The sequence below is a fragment of the Ahaetulla prasina genome, chromosome 6, assembly GCF_028640845.1.
Source record: "Ahaetulla prasina isolate Xishuangbanna chromosome 6, ASM2864084v1, whole genome shotgun sequence".
In the NCBI taxonomy this organism is placed as follows: Eukaryota; Metazoa; Chordata; class Lepidosauria; order Squamata; family Colubridae; genus Ahaetulla; species Ahaetulla prasina.
Genome location: NC_080544.1, coordinates 41968203 through 41989847, shown reverse-complemented (window position 1 = coordinate 41989847; position 21645 = coordinate 41968203). Strand labels below are relative to the sequence as shown.

The window sequence follows — 21645 nt, the reverse complement described above, 5'->3', positions numbered from 1 at the left end:
CTAAAAACGGAACATGCGGAGGCTGAAAATGGGGAGTGCAAAGGCTAAAAACAGGACACGCGGAGGCCCAAAATGGAGCACGTGGCAGCAGCTATGGGCGGTGATGGCAGCAACGATCACCACAGCCTGGAACAGCTAATAGACGGTATTCCAGGAGGCAGATCCAATTGCCAATCATCTGCTTGTGTAAATCAGGCTGTGCTGCAGCTAACCAGACTGTTTGCTGCAAGGAAGCAAATTGCTGGGAGGCAGAGGCCAAAGGACGGGGGCTGGTGGGTGGGCGGGGCTTCAGCATCATTTGCTTTATAAGACGCATAGACATTTCCACCCACTTTTGGGAGGGGAGAAGGTATGTCTTATACACTGAAAAATATGGTGGTTTTCTCTTTTGAAACATGGATAACTGTGTATTTATAAATTTATAAATTTATTTATATATAAAATAAAACATACCCTTTTGAATTTAAATTATTGTTTGAGTTAATTCTTTATTTATTAATAATTTGAATTATTAGAGTTAATTGCTATTCAGTTACAGGTTAGAATTATATACTATCGTCCAATATTCATTAACGCAGTACTTAAATCTGTGGGATTAAATCACCATATTTCTGCAAACTAACATTTGTTTCTATGTGTTCCATTGATATGAAAATTTATGTTTGTGTGACTGGAGAATGCTAGTGACACTAGTTATGTATGTGAGAAAATATCATTTACAACTCTTGTTTTCTCATTAACTAAACCAATATGTACTTTGATCCTTTTAACTATTATAGAGCAAAGGAAATTTGCCACTAGTTTCTTTATTTTAACGTCTGGACACCATGCACTTCTAATTTCCTGTCCCCTAATTTTACTTTTGTTTTTAGTATTAACTTATCCCTAAATTAAAAATCTTGGGTTGTCTTATATTTCTATACTGTATTAGAGTTTGACAAAGAGGTTTAGCCAGTTTATGAAAGGAAGGTGTAAAGTATATGAATATTTTAAGCACACCCGAAATGTCTGAAAGCATTTTAGGGCCATAAAGATTGTTTATTTACAGACTGTGATATATTTCATGTAGTTGCTATATATGGAGAAAGTGGGTGAAATATATTTTGCTTAATTAAATTTTCTCATGGAATCCATATTTGTTTGTACATTTGCGAACTCCGAGTTCTATTTGAGTTATCACTGTAGTTTCAGATAAAATTGAATTAAATATAATTTATGGGCTTAGTTCTCAAGTCCAGTAATTTTTATTGATTTTCTGATGCATATTGATACAGAATGTACAAGAACTTCTAAAAACTAAAAGTTTTTAATATACTGTATATATTAAATTATATAAATTATATTATAGTAAGCTGCCACAGCATGGGGATAACGTGAAGAAGGAGAAGATGCTGTATATATTAAATGCATTTTGCTTAATAAATGGACTTCTGAAAGCAGTCATCCAATGCATTCTTGTACATTGTGTTTGATAATAAAGATACTTTTGTGTGTAATTTTTCTGTGTTTGTGATTTAATTAGCAACCTGTACCCTATATTCAGTGGACGCGGTGGCTCAGGGGCTAAGACAGCTGAGCTTGTCGATTGAAAGGTCGGCAGTTTGGCGGTTTGAATCCCTAGTGCTGCCGTGTAACGGGGTGAGCTCCTGTTACTAGTCCCAGCTTCTGCCAACCTAGCAGTTTCGAAAGCACATAAAAATGCAAGTAGAAAAAATAGGGACCACCTTTGGTGGGAAGGTAACAGCGTTCCATGCGCCTTTGGCGTTGAGTCATGCCAGCCACATGACCATGGAGACGTCTTTGGACAGCGCTGGCTCTTCGGCTTTGAAACGGAGATGAGCACTGCCCCCTAGAGTCAGCAATGACTAGTACGTATGTGCGAGGGGAACCTTTACCTTTACCCTATATTCAAAGATTATAAATATTAGAATAATAACTTTATTTAATTGGGACTGTAAGTTGAAGCCTTTGGGATAAAGCAGGAAGTGGAATAGGAGGAGGGCTGGTAAATATTGCCTCACCCTCCATATAAACAGCAAAAAAGCTCTGTTGAAATTAGAAACTTTCAAAGTTTCTTTCCTATTTCTGTTTAAAGAAGGCTTATGCTTGATCAAAACTCATATATTAAATAGGCTGAAATTTGTATCAAGAATCAAGATGAAGTCTTATCCTTTAGAATATGTATTCCAGTCAACCTTCTGCATTTAATTTTGATTACTAAAATTAAAACGGTGATTGTTTCCTGAAAACAAAAACTTTGATACACTTCTAAGATGTGCTGTACAGTATATATTTATTTTACAGATTATTCTAATTATTGTTAGAAATGTTCTGGGAGGTGTTGCCTGTTCCATTAGCACTATTTTTTAAATTCAAGTTGGCAGTGATCCTTTTTTTTCCCCTACTTCTCAAAAAATCTTCAGGAAAAGCAGGAAATCAGTATTTGGTTAAACTCAAAATATGTTAGATGGTGCAGACATAGCGCCACCTGCTGTGCAACAATAAAAAAGCTGTGATGAGGGAACAAGAGTACACACAAATACACACACTCACACAAACAGACACACACGGCTATTTACACCAGATTCAAAGTTCCAATGGCCAAGGTCCCTTTGGGTGGGTGTTACTAGCCTGTATTCACAACCATTTGCAGTATCTCACATTCACATTATCATAATTTATGATCTTTTTTGCTAGAAACCAGTGTTTTCTTTTGTTTCAGCAACAAATGCCCATTGCAGAAAATGGTTTTGCTTAATGCCTGCTACAAAAGAGTAAGATCAGTATGTGGTGCCCTGCCCTCCTTAATTACTTGTAATTTATGATTGTAATTCAGGCTCAATTCCTACCATAAATTGAGGTCTACCTACATTTTTCTGCAGATTATAATAAACAATTGTTTTAAATTTGTGCTATGCATTGGTATAATTGAACAGACAATGTAGGTATTTATACTTTTGATGTTTATCATTTTTAGAAACTGCCTCTGAGGTGACAGAAGCATATCTTTCCAATATTAATTTAGGGCATTTATATTCTATGCCATCCAGAAATTGATGCAGAGACGTCCAGACTATTTGTAAAAGTAATCACTGTCACAGAATTCATTTTATATAGTTAAATGTTGTTATAATGATGTGTGACTAAAATCAGATTAGTTTAAGTGTTTAGGACTTTATATAATATAACAAGTTATTTAATGACAGAGATTAATGGAGCCAGTTGGGTCTAGTGCCGTGATGGCGAACCTATGGCACGTGTGCCACAGGTGGCATGCATAGCCATATCAGTGGGCATGCGAGCTCAGCTCTGATTTTTGGGCATTCTGGGCCCACCAGAAGTAGGGAAACAGGCTGTTTTCTGCCTCCAGAGGGCCTGGGAAGTGGTGGGGAAGGCCTGTTTTTCTCTCTCACCTGGCTCCAGAGCCTCTCTATGAGTCTGGGGAGGGCAAAAATGGCCTTCCCCACCCCTCCAAGCTCTCCAGAGGCCAGAAACGGCCCGTTTGCCAACTCCCAGTTGGATAGCAAGTAACTTTTTTGCTGTCTCCAGCGTCCAGAGCCTCTCTAGGAGTCTCTGGAGGCTGAGGACAGCAAAAAATGTCACTTCCTGTCCAACCTGAAGTAGGCAAATGGGCTGTTTCTGGCCTCCGGAGGGTTTCTGGAGGGGTGGGAAAGCCATTTTCACCCTCCTCAGATTCATAGAGAGGCTCTGGAGCCAGGTGAGAGAAAACCGGGCCTACCAGGTCATCACGTACCGGGAGCGGGGGGGGGGGAGTCGCGTACGCATATGCGCAGGCAGGGAGCATAGAATTATGGGTGTGGGTATGCACACGCGTGACTGCGGTCCCCCCTCCTGGCATGCGATAGCAAAAAGATTAGCGGTCACTGGTCTAGTGGATGAAGCAACAGACTAGAAACCTGGAGACTGTGAGTTCTAGTTCTGCCTTAGGCATGAAAGCCAACTGAGTGACTTAGGGTCAGAGACGCTGTCCCAGGCCAACTCACCTCACAGTGTTGTTGTGGGAAAAATAGAAGGTGGAAGGAGTACTAGGCATGTTTACCACCTTGAATTATTTATAAAAATCAGATGTAGTAAAAAATAAGCATATAAATTAATTTATAACACACACACACAGAGATACATATACATGCATACATATGTGTGTGTGCTTGTGTGTATAATGAGATTATGAGATTATACATATGAGATTATGGCTAAAATATGGTTTTACTTATTATCTCAAGAAACCTTGATGATGTGATGGTTACTGAATTAGAGTCCGTGTCCATTTATTTTCCATAATGTCTGTCAAAATATCCTCTTTGCTCTTTTCAGATTTAAAAATAAATCCATTTTTATAAAAACAAAAGAAAAGCTCCCTTTAAAGACTGTTTTTATATATTCTGTTCAGGTTTTGCATGACTTTGTGTTTGCCGTATTTTTTCTGTAAGAAAAAAACCCTAAGGACCAAGACAACTGGGTTTCTCTTCCCCCCATTTGCAGGATAACTATTATTGAGCAATACAATTCTCTTTACTCTTTACTCTTTATTCTTTACTCATATTTTAAGGGTTTAGCCAAGAATCATGAAAAAGATGCATAATCCATCCATTGTCTGTAAGAACTAGTAGGCATAGAAACCTACTTGTATAGAAACCACTTCCCATAAGTCCATATATTTATGATATGATTTTTAAAAAACGTGGTTAGGGGTGTGCCAAGGCTTTTCATTTCCGAAATGGATATATTGAGGGCTGTGAATATGGAGTACATAGTTGAAAACATTGGCCTACTTTAGTCTGTGCCACCAGTAGATGTAAGCCAATGTTTTTCAGTTTCAGCAGCTTTAAGATATTTGAGTCTCTGACACTGAGAAACACTGGGCTAGCCCATCAATCATCAGGTCATCTCAGTCTGAAGGCTTGCAAATTTTGCCATTCTATACCCCCATTAACCAATGCCTATATGTCCCTTGACCTCAGAACTAATTGGGCTTACATAAGCCAAGGAAAACATTGAGTATGCTTTGGTTAATCAGAAAGTACTAGATCTACTGTATCTTTAGTGTATTCTTTAAATTTTGACAGGGATTAGTTGTTGATGCTGTTCAGTTGCCTAAATCAATATCTGTCTCTATGCGACCACATGGATCACAGCTCACTAGGCCCTTCTGTCTTCCATTGTCTCCTGGAGTTTGCTGAAATTCATGTTCACTGCATCGATGACATTATTGAACTATATCATCATCTGTTGTCACTTCTCCTTTTGGCTTCAATCTTTCCAATATCAGGGTTTGTTTGTTTTTTTGGATAGGGCTACAGTGTCCCAAATGAAACCAGTCTCGTGAAGCAGCAGGTGGAGAGAGCGTATGCTCAAATGTGGCTGGTGCACCAGACAGAGCCATTCCTTAAATAGATGTTGAAAGGTATAACTTAGATTACTATAATGCACTTTACTTGGGGATGTCTTTATGGTCTACTCAAGATCTCCAGGTGCCTGATTGCAATAGGCCAGGCCCAGTTTAGCAGAATTATGCTCAGCTTGAGTACAGGTAGCCCTCAATTCATTTAGTCACTGTTTAAAGTTCCAATGGTATTGGTAAAAAGTGACTTATGACCATTTTTCATACAACCATTGCAGCATCTCCACAGTCATGTGATCAGAATTTGGATTCTCAGCAACTGGCATGTATTTATGACTGTTGAGGTGTCCCAAGGTAATGTGATCACCTTTGGCAACCTTCTGACCAGCAAAGTCAATGGGGAAGCCAAGTTAATAATAATAATAATAATAATAATAATAATAATAATAATAATAATAATAATAATAATAATAATAATAATAATAATAATAATAATAATAATAATAATTTAATTTTTATACCGCCCTTGTCCCGAAGGACTCAGGGCGGTGAACAGGCAAATAAAATAATACAATATATTACAATAAAACACATTTTAAAAAGCGTGGTTAGGGGTGTGCCAAGGCTTTTCATTTCCGAAATGGATATATTGAGGGCTGTGAATATGGAGTACATAGTTGAAAACATTGGCCTACTTTAGTCTGTGCCACCAGTAGATGTAAGCCAATGTTTTTCAGTTTCAGCAGCTTTAAGATATTTGAGTCTCTGACACTGAGAAACACTGGGCTAGCCCATCAATCATCAGGTCATCTCAGTCTGAAGGCTTGCAAATTTTGCCATTCTATACCCCCATTAACCAATGCCTATATGTCCCCTGACCTCAGAACTAATTGGGCTTACATAAGCCAAGGAAAACATTGAGTATGCTTTGGTTAATCAGAAAGTACTAGATCTACTGTATCTTTAGTGTATTCTTTAAATTTTGACAGGGATTAGTTGTTGATGCTGTTCAGTTGCCTAAATCAATATCTGTCTCTATGCGACCACATGGATCACAGCTCACTAGGCCCTTCTGTCTTCCATTGTCTCCTGGAGTTTGCTGAAATTCATGTTCACTGCATCGATGACATTATTGAACTATATCATCATCTGTTGTCACTTCTCCTTTTGGCTTCAATCTTTCCCAATATCAGGGTTTGTTTGTTTTTTTGGATAGGGCTACAGTGTCCCAAATGAAACCAGTCTCGTGAAGCAGCAGGTGGAGAGAGCGTATGCTCAAATGTGGCTGGTGCACCAGACAGAGCCATTCCTTAAATAGATGTTGAAAGGTATAACTTAGATTACTATAATGCACTTTACTTGGGGATGTCTTTATGGTCTACTCAAGATCTCCAGGTGCCTGATTGCAATAGGCCAGGCCCAGTTTAGCAGAATTATGCTCAGCTTGAGTACAGGTAGCCCTCAATTCATTTAGTCACTGTTTAAAGTTCCAATGGTATTGGTAAAAAGTGACTTATGACCATTTTTCATACAACCATTGCAGCATCTCCACAGTCATGTGATCAGAATTTGGATTCTCAGCAACTGGCATGTATTTATGACTGTTGAGGTGTCCCAAGGTAATGTGATCACCTTTGGCAACCTTCTGACCAGCAAAGTCAATGGGGAAGCCAAGTTAATAATAATAATAATAATAATAATAATAATAATAATAATAATAATAATAATAATAATAATAATAATAATAATAATAATAATAATAATAATAATTTAATTTTTATACCGCCCTTGTCCCGAAGGACTCAGGGCGGTGAACAGGCAAATAAAATAATACAATATATTACAATAAAACACATTTTAAAAAACTTATTCAAAATAGCCTAAATTTAAAATACCGTACAAAATATAAAAAATAAACCCCAATAGAATCCATATTTAAAAACCCTATTTAAGCCAGTCCTGCTCGAAAGAATAGATATGTCTTCAGCTCGCGGCGAAAAGTCCAGAGGTCAGGAAGTTGTCGAAGTCCTGGGGGAAGCTCGTTCCAGAGGGTAGGTGTGCCCACAGAGAAGGCTCTCCCCCTGGGGGTCGCCAGCCTACACTGTTTGGCTGACGGCACCCTGAGAAGACCCTCTCTATGGGAGCGTACCGGCCGGTGGGAGGCATGTGGTAACAGAAGGCGGTCCCGAAGATATCCCGGTCCTATGCCATGGAGCGCTTTAAAGGTGGTAACCAACACTTTGAAGTGCACTTGGAAAACCACAGGTAGCCAGTGCAGCCTGCGCAGGATCGGTCTATCCCTCTATCACCCGCGCGGCCACATAACTGTGTTAATTATCTTAACAACTGCAGTGATTCACTTACCAACTGTGGCAAGAAAAGTTGTAAAATGGGACAAAATTCACTTAACAACTGTCTTGCTTAGCATTGGAAATTTTGGACTCAATTGTGGTTGTAAGTCTAAGACTACATTGAGTGCCATTAGGTTTTCAGATTCTACTCAAAGGAAACTGACATAACTCCAGTTTCTGATTCTAAACCAACTGCCTTCTCCAAGTATGCTGGCTGGGAAATTCTGGGCCTCAAAGTCCCCCACATCTTTAAGTTGTTATAGTTGACAAACACTGCTTTAGGGAAGGTCTGCTAGTGATCCTTTGTTCCGGGGTGAAATTCAGTCAGTTATATTTTGCTAGGGCGAACCGGAAGCAGCCGCTGCAGGAAGCTCCGTCCACCCACACAGATGTCATGATGTCGCTTTTTTGCAACATTTTAAGCCTCTGTGCATGCGTGGATGACGGTGCAAGTGAGCACTTTTGTGAACCGGTAGCGAAGGTAAGTGAATCCCCCTCCCCCCAAAAAAAAACCTTTGTTCCCGGATTGACTGAAAAATGGCAGTATAGAAGCAAGGTTTCTCTGTAGGTGTACTGACTTTGTTCTTTTCCTTTTGAAGTGAATCTTTGTAAATAGGTTGAAGGAAGGTTAGCTGCTGTTGTCCCTGAAGATTATAATTTTCTGCTATAGTTATTAGGTGACTGGCTGGCTGAATAATTTTATGTTGATTTTATAGTTAGAGTTTATTGATGTGATTCTGTAAGCCACCCAGAGTCTGGTGGAAAGGATGGCATATAAATGAGTAAAAATGAATGTAAGTTGCATTCTGAATAAGGTAAGAATCACATTTGTAACCACAACCACTTTTGGTTCTGGCTCGCCTTTTGATTGACTTTGCTTCATTGTTTGCTACACTGTTAAACTCAGGGATAATGGAAACATGGATGCATGCTCCTATCAACATATAGATGCTGCGATTTAGTGGATAATGCATCTATTTTGTTGAAGTTTTAAGTGGCTTAATATTTTATATATATATATACACACACAAATGTGTGTATGTAGGTCTTTGCTCCCAGAAGCACGAAGCTGAAGCCTGAAGATGACGAATGAGACTTCGTCGAAATGTCGCCAAGACACTTCCAATTTTACGCGGGAGAAAACCCAAATAACCAAAGACCTATATACAAACACCCGCGAAAACCTCAGAAAACAAAAATGTGTGTGTGTGTGTGTGTGTGTGTATATATATGTGTAAATCTATACACATTAGTTCAAGCTGAATTTTTTGTATTAATGTAATTGATAATCAGAAAGAGCCGTGGTGACACAGTGGTTAAAATGCAGTACTGCAAGCTAATTCTGCTGACTGCCTACTGCCAGCAGTTTGGCAGTTCAATCCTGACTGGCTCAAGGTTGAATCAATCTTCAATCCTTTGGAGGTCGGTAAAATGAGGACCCAGATTGTTTGAGGCAATATGCGACTCTGTATACCTCTTAGAGAAAGCTGTAAAGCAGTATAGAAGACTTAAGTACTATTGCTATTGCAATCAAATGGTGTAGAAACCTGAATATTATCACTTCAGCCTGAAAGTGGGGGCTTTATGTTTGAAAACTGTTGAAGAAAAAATGGAAAGCGTTAATAAAATTCAGCAAAACAGTAGACTAGGATAGCACTAATCATTTCCAAATGTTTATTTTTAAGACCTGGAAACTAGTTTTACTATTTGCATATGTTTAATTTTATACTTATTAAAATATGCATTGAATTTTTTTCTTCACCATATTAGCATATAATTAATACCTGAATTTGGATGCTACAATAATTAATGTCTTGGGTTATAAAAGGTACCTATCAGTAATGAATCTATGTACCATACTTATATTTGGTTGGCTAGTTATATTTTGCAAAGTACAGCAAGTATTTGTATGATGTAGTTTAGTAAGTAAATGAAGTAATACTGTAGTAGGTTTATATAAAAATTAATTCATAGATGTAGAACTATTGTATACAGACAAGGCATATACCATTACTGTGAACTTAAACCAATTTAATTGTTTAATTGCAACATAATCCTGTTGAGTCAGTGTCAGCATATGAGATATACCTTCTCATTTAGTGAGATACAGGCAAATAATATGTTGTCTTGCAAAATAGCCTCCATGTTAGATTCTGGCCTGCCTTGAACAGCATGATCATGCTTGGGTATAATTGGATTTTGATTATGCTTATCGAATTCAGACCAAAATGTGCCAATACACACCAGTACTGCCCTTATTATTATCAGGGAATGTTGTATTGATCATCGGTATAACTAGAAACCAAATCTACACCTTTTCCATCTTATAACAAAATGTTATGTCAAAACTTAACTAAAATTTTATTAGGTATCAATATCTATGTTGTCCTGCTAATAACAACCATGACATGTAAAAAATTATTACTCAGAATGTCAGAGGAATAAATGTTAAAAAATATAAATTAATGAAGGAAATAAAAATAAATGCATTCTGTGCTTGTGAAACTAAGAGAGAGGAGAATAAATCTGAAAATGTTCTGATTTTGTGGAGTGTAGTGGATAAATATATGTGAAAAATGGGATATTTAGACTTAATTATGAATGAAAGGGCTAAAATATAGCACAAGGTATGAATTGGCATTAACCACCCTGAGTCCTACGGGAGATGGTGCGGTATATAAGTTTGATTAATAAATAAATAAAAATAAATAAATTGGATTACTTGGATATGTATGAAAGAAGGAATTGATAAATTAGTGAGAGTTATATATTTTGCTCTAATAAGCAGTGGTAATGAGTTTTGAGAAAATAGCAACACTCTTGAGTATATGCATTCCAGAAAAAAAAAAATTGAAACTAATGGATCTGTGGCATAGAGATGAGAAAGTACACAAAAATTGATCGGCCATCCAAGAACAAATAAAAATGGAAACTAGTTTTTACTATTTTCCTAGGAAAAGATATTTTATGGAATAAGTAATTAAGAATAAGTCTGTTCACATATACATAGAAAAGAAATCAACCGAAACCATAATTGAATTATGGTAGATCAATTTAACTGTTAATGAAAGATTTGGAGTGAATGACACAGGAGAAATATCCTTCATTAAAGATAATAAGATGATAAGAGGCGGACAGACCATTAGAGGTAAATAAATGGAAGAAATTTTATTCATCTATTTAGGAATAAAAAGAAATAAGAAAAAGATATACAAATGAAAAAAATGAAAAAGAGGGACCCGGTGGCTCAGTGGCTAAGACGCTGAGCTTGTTGATTGAAAGGTCAGAAGTTCAATGGTTCAAATCCCTAGTGCCGCTTAACGGGGTGAGCTCCCGTTACTTGTCTCAGCTTCTGCCAACTTAGCAGTTCGAAAGCACATAAAAAATGCAAGTAGAAAAATAGGGACCACCTTTGTGGGAAGGTAATGCATTCTGTGCTTGTGAAACTAAGAGAGAGGAGAATAAATCTGAAAATGTTCTGATTTTGTGGAGTGTAGTGGATAAATATATGTGAAAAATGGGATATTTAGACTTAATTATGAATGAAAGGGCTAAAATATAGCACAAGGTATGAATTGGCATTAACCACCCTGAGTCCTACGGGAGATGGTGCGGTATATAAGTTTGATTAATAAATAAATAAAAATAAATAAATTGGATTACTTGGATATGTATGAAAGAAGGAATTGATAAATTAGTGAGAGTTATATATTTTGCTCTAATAAGCAGTGGTAATGAGTTTTGAGAAAATAGCAACACTCTTGAGTATATGCATTCCAGAAAAAAAAAATTGAAACTAATGGATCTGTGGCATAGAGATGAGAAAGTACACAAAAATTGATCGGCCATCCAAGAACAAATAAAAATGGAAACTAGTTTTTACTATTTTCCTAGGAAAAGATATTTTATGGAATAAGTAATTAAGAATAAGTCTGTTCACATATACATAGAAAAGAAATCAACCGAAACCATAATTGAATTATGGTAGATCAATTTAACTGTTAATGAAAGATTTGGAGTGAATGACACAGGAGAAATATCCTTCATTAAAGATAATAAGATGATAAGAGGCGGACAGACCATTAGAGGTAAATAAATGGAAGAAATTGTATTCATCTATTTAGGAATAAAAAGAAATAAGAAAAAGATATACAAATGAAAAAAATGAAAAAGAGGGACCCGGTGGCTCAGTGGCTAAGACGCTGAGCTTGTTGATTGAAAGGTCAGAAGTTCAATGGTTCAAATCCCTAGTGCCGCTTAACGGGGTGAGCTCCCGTTACTTGTCTCAGCTTCTGCCAACTTAGCAGTTCGAAAGCACATAAAAAATGCAAGTAGAAAAATAGGGACCACCTTTGTGGGAAGGTAATAGCATTCTGTGTGCCTTTGGCATTTAGTCATGCCAGCCACATGACCATGGAGACATCTTCGGACAGCACTGGCTCTTTGGCTTTGAAATGGAAATGAGCACTGCCCCCTAGAGTTGGGAACGACTAGCACATAAGTGCGAGGGGAACCTTTACCTTTATAAAAGTGAAAGACTGAGTAGAATAATTTCCCAATAGAATGAATGAATGAATGCAAAGTGGATGTAAAAAAAAGATATAAATGGTGCTTGGAATAGAATGATTAATTACAGAGTACCAGAGAATTGTCTAGGCCAGTGATTCCCAAACTGTGAGCCGCGGCTCCCCAGGGAGCCGCGCTATCGTCATGGGGGCGCCGCGGAATATCTGCGCCCGCTGGGTCCGGCGCTGATGCGCCATTTCTGGGGCATCTGGTGCGCATGCGCAGTTGCAGGTCGGATTTCCGGGGAGCCGCGGGCGCGTCTGGTGCGCATGCGCAGTTGCAGGTCGGATTTCCGGGGGAGCCGTGGGCGAAAAAGATTGGGAACCTCTGGTCTAGGCTTATGCTATAATAGGAAGTAAGAAAAAAGATGCTTAATGGTATAATGAAGTGAAAGAGACTACAGATCTGTTTGCATGTGTTTGTGGTATATGTTTACAAAAAATGAGAATGATTAGCAAAAAATTCCCACACTGAGCAGGGACTAAGACAAGGATTTAACTATTACATGTTTGTATGTATTCATGTAAAAGCAATGCTTGGGATAAATTTAGCAATTTGGAGATATCTATATACTTTTCTACCTGCATGTGGATAATCCCTTTGTCAAGGGAATTTGAATTGTTTCTAGAGAATATTACATATGTTGAATGAGGCAGTGTAGAGCAGCGCCCCCCAGACTTGTGAGTACCAGGGACTGGTTCTGTGGAGAGAGGTTTTTCCGTGAACTGGAGTGTTGTGGTTTCATGTGCTGCCTGCATCCTGCGAAAGGGGCTAGGCTTGTTTGCACTGCCCGGTTTTGGAATTCCGCAGCCTGGTGCGGGTCTACGGACTGGGGGTTGGGGACCCCTGGTGTAGTGTGTCATATTTAATATATTAAAAAATGGACAGAAAAGTGAAGATGAGAAAATATTTTTTTTCATGAACAAATGCCAGTAGAAAGATGGCGGGTAGGATATGAAATGTTCTAAGGAAGAAGTATGTTGATGTGATTATGTAATAAACAGAATGATTAGAAACAAATCAAAGAAATACATGAAAGAAGACTCACTAGAGCAAGACAATGGGAAGTCTGAGAAAGTTGTGTTTGAATTGGACTGATGGGATCCTCAAAAAGGGAGAAATGAGTTGGTTAAAGAAAAAGCATCAACTAAGTAGCATCAAAAAAGCATTTTTTCTTTCTTACGTTTTTATGAAACAACACAAATCTTTAGATCTGGCAGATGAACTAGCAATTAGACAAAAGTAAAAAAAAAACCACCAGAGACACAGTAAATTTTTATTCTAATAGTAAATTAAATTAAGTTCTCTGATAGATGTGAGGAAATTATACTGTTAAGATGACTTTTAAAATATTTGTTTCAGATTTATTTATTTACTTATTGTTTCTTTGGCAGATCCAAGATGGAATATTTTTGTTCAATATTACTAATTTCCATTAGTTTTCTACATTCTGAAGCATTACATGACAATGGAACTGCATCACATAATGAAACAACAACAGGTAACGAAAACTTCAGTTTTGGTGATTTTATATGGTGTTAATCTATATATTTTTCTTTCCAAACTTATGAGACTTTAATTTCCATGTTTTCTAGAAGCATAAACATCCAGCTATATATTACTAGAGTTTTTAATGATAATACATCTCATTTAATATTAATACACTAAGAAACACAACTTAGGTCATAGGTGTGAGTATATATAAAATGCAATTAGAGAATGAACAAAATGCTTTAAACACAAAGTTACTATTGGTGATGCCCAGCTCTGCTTCATCTGATAAAGAAAACTATTCTTTTTAAAAACTGAAATTTCTTAGAAAAAGGGAACAATAACTTGGCCTACTGAATATCTCCTTGTATGACTTCTCAGGTAAGTCCCGAGACCTATCAACCGCAAGCTGGACGTGATACTTCCTCATCCTAATGTTTCATCTCCCGACTAGCTCCTTTACATTTGATTTCTCATAGACTCCTTGAATTCAGAGCATTATTTAATATATTAATTAAAATATTTGAGCTTGGTCATGGTGTTAATTACTCTAGGGACTTTGGACTTAAGCTATATAATGTCTTCTATATCAGATATAAATGATGTAGCAGATGTTCCTATAATGTTTAATAAGCACATATATTAAGTTATATTTATGACTCCAAATCAGTTTTATTTTTGTTTTTTTTTAAATACCTTGCTTTGTCCGATTTGCATAATATTAAGGAATGTAATTTAAGTTTATAGACAGATAGTCTTTGACCTACGACCACAATTGAGCATAAAATTTCTGTTTTTAAGTGAAACATTTAGTAAGTGAATTTTGCCCCATTTTGTGACCTTTCTTGGCATGGTTGTTAAGTGAATCACTGCAGTTGATAAGTTAGTAACCTGGTTGTTAAGTGAATTGCTTCTCCATTGACTTTGCTTGTCAGGAGGTCACCAAAGGTGATCACATGCTCATGGGGATACTGCAAAGCAGGGGTGAAATGCACCTGGTTCGGACCGGATCACCTGATCCGGTAGCGATGGCAGCAGGTGGTTTGGAAAACCGGTAGCAAAAATCCTTGCCCGCCCCCATGCACCATCGGAGGCTTTTAAAAGCATTTTTTTACAACCTCTGCGGGCGAAGAGGTTGTAGAAGAAATGCTTTTAAAAGTTTTTTTTTTAAAAGTTGGTCATGCCCACCCAGTCATATTATACCCCCCCATCAAGCCACACCCATAGAACTGGTAGTAACAAATTTTACATTTCATCCCTGCTGCAAAAGTCACAACTTTGAAAAACAGTCATAAATCATATTTTTCTATGTTGTTGTAACTTTGAATGGTCACTGAACCGTTTATCTGTATTGGGAACATGAACATATACTGTGTATAATGTATGTAATTTCAGTTCTGAAAAGCAACTACTGAGTGTGGGGAAATGTACAAGAGCGCATTCTCAAATTTAGGGAAAGAAAAGCTCCTCTTAGAATATCATTAAAAGGAAGCATGAGGCATTTTATTGACTGATGTTGAAAAAGAAGCTGACTAATTTTACCCAAGATTACTAAAGACGTTCTTGATAACTCTCACTTAATTTCTACTTTACTGAATGCTAAAGAAGACATTTAGTAGCTAAATACATAGCTAAATAACATCCATGTACATATGTTCCTGCTAATTACAGGCATGTTGCCAAGAAATCCTGATCAGAAATATTGCATGTGGAAAGAAGAGGGCATATCTTTATTGGCAGAACAAGGAGATTCCAAACTGATAGCACGTGGGGGGGATGGGAACAATGTAGACTGATCCTTCTGCAGAACAATGTGGACTAATCATTATGAGAAACAATTGCATAATTCCCATTCTGAAACATGGTAGTTTTTGACTAAGAATCACTCCCAGCTATGTCCCAGTGAAATTATGTGGAACTGTTGATTGTAGTTGTTTTAGACAATTTTACTTGGACATCTTTCTAAATCCAGTCAAGAAAATGAGAACGCTACACTTCTTCCAGGTATTTGTGTCTGCCCTCATGTTGGCCTCATTTGGAAGGCATAGAAAAAGGACTTTCGGGAGTGGGCAGAAATTTCTGAGTTTGGTTCCAAGGTCAGTTCTTGGGAGCAGGACAAGAAGTAATGAGTGGAAGTTCCTTAAAGAGTGATCCAACCTCTTGGATCTAAATTTCTAAGGAGAAATTTCCTGACAGTGAGAACAATTAATCAGTGCAATGGCTTGCCTCCAGAAGTTGTGTTGCTCTATCATTGGAAGTTTTTAAAAGAAATTACAGCCATTTTTCCAGAATAGAATGGGGTCTCCTACTTGAACAGGGGCTTGGACTAGAAGACCTCCAAGGTCCCTCCAACCATAGCATTCTATGTTCTCTGTTTCTTTCCATCTTGGACACAGGAGAAAGACATATAACATAACATAACATCAGAGTTGGAAGGGACCTTGGAGGCCTTCTAGTCCAACCCCCTGCCCAGGCAGGAAACCCTACACCATCTCAGTCAGATGGTTATCCAACATTTTCTTAAAAATTTCCAGTGTTGGAGCATTCACAACTTCTGCAGGCAAGTCATTCCACTGATTAATTGTTCTAACTGTCAGGAAATTTCTCCTTATTTCTAAGTTGCTTCTTTCCTTGATCAGTTTCCACCCATTGCTTCTTGTTCTACCCTCAGGTGCTCTGGAGAACAGCCCAACTCCCACTTCTCTGTGGCAGCCCCTGAGATATTGGAACACTGCTATCATGTCTCCCCTAGTCCTTCTTTTTGTTAAACTAGACATACCCAGTTCCTGCAACCGTTCTTCATATGTTTTATCCTCCAGTCCCCTAATCATCTTTGTTGCTCTTCTCTGCACTCTTTCTAGAGTCTCAACATCTTTTTTACATCGTGGCGACCAAAACTGGATGCAATATTCCAAGTGTGGCCTTACCACCAGGGGTATGTGGAAGACCCTAAAATAGTTATGATGGGAGGACATAACCAGTCACAAAATGGTCACAAAAATAACTACAAATAACTTTAAAAAATTGTAGCCAAATTTGAACCAAATGTCTCCAAACTACTCATATGTCTAAAGTTTGGGAAACTAACTATGGTATAATAATTATTGCGGCAGCAGCAAAATATTAAGAACCGGAATGATGCAATGTTCAATTACTATTTGATTGGATTTATAAAGCCACTTCTGGAAATGCTTTAACACTAACATATTGATGCTGAATGTGACAGGGTTATCTGTTTGCTCTTCTGGTTTATCTTTCTGTAACTAAGAAAATAGTAATTGGTAAAGAATTGATGTGGAATTTTTCCGTTGCTGTTACCTGATTTCCAGTTTGGGATACTTGCTTATTCACTAGCTTGCTACAGGAACAATACATTTTTTTCACTCCTGTTGGGCTAGGAATATAGAGGATTGATTTTAAGACCCATGTGGTATTTCATGGAAATAAAACGTAAAAGTTAAAAACGTTAAATGTAATATTTTGTTGCACTACCTAAACTCATAAATACATTCCTACACAAAACATTGTTTTGCATGACCTCAATTTTCTGCTATCTCTTTTTCTTTCAGCTTCAGTTTCTATTGTGCAGGTATACCCAAATGTTCATGCTATTGAAGAGGCTAATTAGTTTGTATATTTCTGCTCTTTGCTTGATTTTCTCTTTCTGTTCCACTCGGTTATATAGTTTACACTTTTATTTCAATTCATCTCTTGCTTCTTTTGATTTAAATCACGTAAAATAATTCTTAAATCTGATAGATTCCAATTCAACGGGGCAAGTCTAGTGTACCTTTTGTTAGAGATACTTTGTTACTATTCTTGTCTTTTGTATCTTGGCGAGAGAGGAAGACTTGAAATTGTAATTTTGAGAACACCATTTCCTTATGTTGTATTTACCTTTAAAACAGGAAATCTATAAAGTGTGCTGTCATTTAAAGCCTAGTATGGGTTGGGAAATTTATGAATGCAAAGTTTGCATACAATTGGCAGATAATACATCTTTTTTTCAAATTTACGCTTAGCATATTTTCAGTGAAATAGCACTGTGGCTGAGAGGTTGAATTATAAATCTCACAAAATCCCTACTCTACAAACATTTTTATGGGCATTTTTTCAGTGCTGTTCAAAAAATGATCATAGGTATTTTATTTCAACATTTTCATTGAGCAAGATGTTCTTTGTTATTAGTAAAATCCGTATTAAATAATGTCAATTTTCACACAGATTTCTTTCTAGTATATAATTTGCAATGGCTTGTATAATTTGGCATAATGAGGAAAATCACTGAGTAAAGAAATTCACCACGGTAAACATTGTTTAAGAAAATTTATCCCCCCCGTAACTGAAATTAGTGATTACTGACAAAATTACAGCCAAAATAAAAACTCTGTGAAGCAAGAGAGTTATCATCAGCATGCTCAGGAAAAACCTGACAATGCACTAAAACTTTTTTTTCAACTTCATATTTAAGCTGAATTCCTCTAATAAGCATTATTTGGTTAGGACAAAGATAAATAGAAGTTAAAACAATTTATTTTCTTCTGTACTTAAATATTTAGATTGGCTTAAAAGTCCTGACATACTTTGACACGAAGAGTATCTTCTGAGGATTGCTGTATTTTGAAAATACGTTACTGTTGTGACAAATATGTGTTATTAGTATAAACTGTTTTTTATTCCTTTTGCCATAGCTCATTTTTGCTTTCTTCTTGAGTTGCTGTTAATATCATGAGGGATCATTCACAATATTGAACTTCTTAAATGTTATACTATGGTCTACTTTTGTGTCATATCTACTTTTGCTATCTTTTGTAGAAAAGAAGATAAATACCATGATTTAGTATAAGACTAGAAAGAAATATTAATTCTCATTTATTTTTTTAAAATAATTTGCGAGTTGAGGTTAACTGATTATTTATAATTTTGATAAAATTGATACTTTATGGGCATTTGATTGAATCCTTGGCTCTTTATTTCATTCATTCAGAAACGGCATAGGGAATTTTGTTGTGTTCTCTTTACACTCAAATTCTTCACATTTCCTCAGATTCCTCAGCTTCGGCCTGCAATAAATAAAAGCATATATTATATTGAGTTGTTCAGATTTTACATGTATTCCAATAAAAGCAGTGGTAGAGTGACATCTGCCATTGTACAGGTAGTCCTCGACTTACAACAGTTCATTTAGTGACCATTCAAAATTACAATGGTACAGAAAAAAGTGACTTATTTTTCATACAACCATTGCAGCATTCCCATGGTCAGGTGATCAAAATTCAGATGATTGGCAACTGACTCATATTTATGACAGTTGCAGTGTCCCGGGGTCATACGATCTCGTTTTGCAACCTTCTGACAAGCAAAGTCAATGGGGAAGCCAAATTCACTTACTAATTTAACAATTGCAGTGATTCACATAACAACCATGGCAAGAAAGGTTGTAAAATGTGATAGAATTTACTTAACAACTGTCTTACTTAGCAACAGGAATTTTGGGCCAAATTGTGGTCATAAATCAAGGACTACTTACATATACAATACACATAAGTTCGAATGAGGAAAAAAAGCTCCAAAATATTTCTGTGCTTTGACTTGTTTCTTTAAAATATTTAAAATAATCTTCATAATAAATTTTCTTTATATCTGGTTGCAACAGAAAAATATAATAATAATAACAATAACAATATTGTTATTGTCATTGTACGTGTATACACAGTATACCCATTGTACGTGTATACACAGTATACCCACACAACGAAATTCATTTAACACCCAAAGACCAGGTCCAACACAAATAACAATCCCCAAACACATCCCCACCCACCACAAATACTCTACCCCTAAACCACCCAAACATCCCCACAGCAGACCAAGTAATGGTATCCAACAGCTCACTGATAGTGGCCCTTTAGTTCATTGTTGAGTGCAATGGGATAAAAACTATTCAGAAATTACTGTATATAATTCATATGCTTCTGCTTCTCTAATTTTCTATTTGTTATCAATTGGTGATTTAGCACCAACTCATGTTTCTGTTTTTAATTTTTAGATCCTCCAAGAGAAAATGGTCAGCCATCGCATTTACTGACTTCACTGCTGATTCTGATTTTAGTGTTCATAATTTTAATTATTTTAGCTGGCTATTTCTTTAGGTATGTATGAATCAGACTCTTGATGTGGAACTAGTTGTTTCTTTTTATTACCATGTGATCTCATAAGGAAATGAAAGTTGCATAGCCGCAGCTGTGCTGTCTGTAGTTTCCCACATTAATCAGTGTAGTGGATGGAGGATGTTATACACCGATTCTATGCATCAACTACAATATAACATTTATAACTGGAAAAAATAATGATTAGAAGAACCTTCTCCAGAATTACTTGGTTTGTGAGCCATAATATAGAATATTTTTTGTAACTTATTTAGTCTCATGAGACCTATACTGTGGTCTTCTAAATCTTCCTTATATTTATTAAGGTTTCGAAGACACAGAAAAGCGGTTGTAAATTCCACTGATAAAAAAATGCCAAATGGAATCTTAGAAGAGCAAGGTAATTATTTCTTTATTTAATCGTATATAAAGATGTACTTTTTAAAAACAATGTAATGTTGAAAAGGGAAGCAAATAGATTTCACAGGATTGGTTATTCAGTTGTTAGTGTATTTGAGAACTGTTATTCTTAGAAAATATTTATTCACATATAATGTTCACATATTTTTGTTCACATATTAACGTTTGTATTTATATTACAATTTGGTTCAGAAAGATCTTTTTTAAAACATTGTATTAAGTTATAATTTCAGGAATTTTGTTTAAATATGTGTTAGATGTAGAACTAATTTTATATGTAAATTTTCATGGAATCAGTTTTGAACTGCATGCATAATTATTTTAAATAAGAAACTAAATGACAAACATGACAAACAGAACTGTAAAAAAAATACGAATTAACATGTAAAGGAGGAAGGTCAAAACAAATTTGAGTTAGTTTCTGTACATGCTGAATACCCACATAACTTCATAATGTAACAATACAGTACAATAACAGATACATTTCTTGCATTAACAGCTTCAGTACTTTAAGACATTCCTTTTGTAAATCCAGAATAAGAAAGCTTTCCAAATCATTCTTCTGATTTATTATTTGTATGTGCTCTTTAGTTAGTGAGACATTAACTGGTTTCAGATGTAAATCCATTACATCATTCTTGCAGTCTATCTTTGGTAGGGCTACCTTTGAAAAATATCCGGAAGCTTTAACTGCTACAGAATGAAGCCGCCTGAGCCATATTGAGTACCCAATGAAGGGCAAACATAACCTCCTTGCTCCATGAATTACACTGGGTGCCAGTTTACTTTCAAGTGCAGTTCATGGTGTTGATCATCACCTGGCATAGGTGCTAGGCTACCTATAGAATTTACTTCACCCCATCAAATCAGCCCATCCCACTCAATCAAACATGGAGGGTACTGCAACAGTCAAAGAATGTTGGCTAATTGGATCTGGGAAGAGAGCCTTTTCTGGCATTACCACTATATTATGGAATATCTGCCCCCTGAGGCGAGGCAATGCCCCACTGATTGCTTATTTGTACCCTATGACTATCATTAAGTGTTGTACCTTAGAATTCTTGATGAACGTATCTTTTCTTTTATGTACACTGAGAGCATATGTACTCTCACAAATTCCTTGTTTGTCCAATCACACTTGGCCAATAAAAAATACAATTCTATTCTATTCTCTGCTGGCCTTCTGCAAAGGAGTCAAAACGTGACTCTATGGCCTTGCCGGGGGCGGTGGGGGGGCACAGCCCCATGAGAGCCCCCCTGCCTATGTTAACTAATGCTGTGGCCATCTTGGAATTTTTTTACCTGT

The 21645-nt window shown here is 36.6% G+C and overlaps 1 protein-coding gene across 9 annotated transcripts in view; it reads left to right on the top strand.

Annotated features, from left to right (window-relative positions):
• Nucleotides 1–21645, top strand: part of PTPRE (protein tyrosine phosphatase receptor type E) — a 155122-nt gene that overhangs the window by 91064 nt on the left and 42413 nt on the right. For 7 of the 9 annotated variants that reach the window (XM_058187969.1, XM_058187965.1, XM_058187967.1 and 4 more), the window contains 3 exons: nucleotides 13674–13780; nucleotides 19820–19922; nucleotides 20246–20319. In XM_058187969.1, the coding sequence (XP_058043952.1) occupies nucleotides 13681–13780; nucleotides 19820–19922; nucleotides 20246–20319 (277 nt within the window). In that variant the 5' untranslated portion in view covers nucleotides 13674–13680. Of the gene's footprint in view, nucleotides 1–8055; nucleotides 8195–13673; nucleotides 13781–19819; nucleotides 19923–20040; nucleotides 20152–20245; nucleotides 20320–21645 lie in introns of those variants that run through there. The other 2 variants (XM_058187970.1, XM_058187971.1) reach the window with 2 other exon arrangements.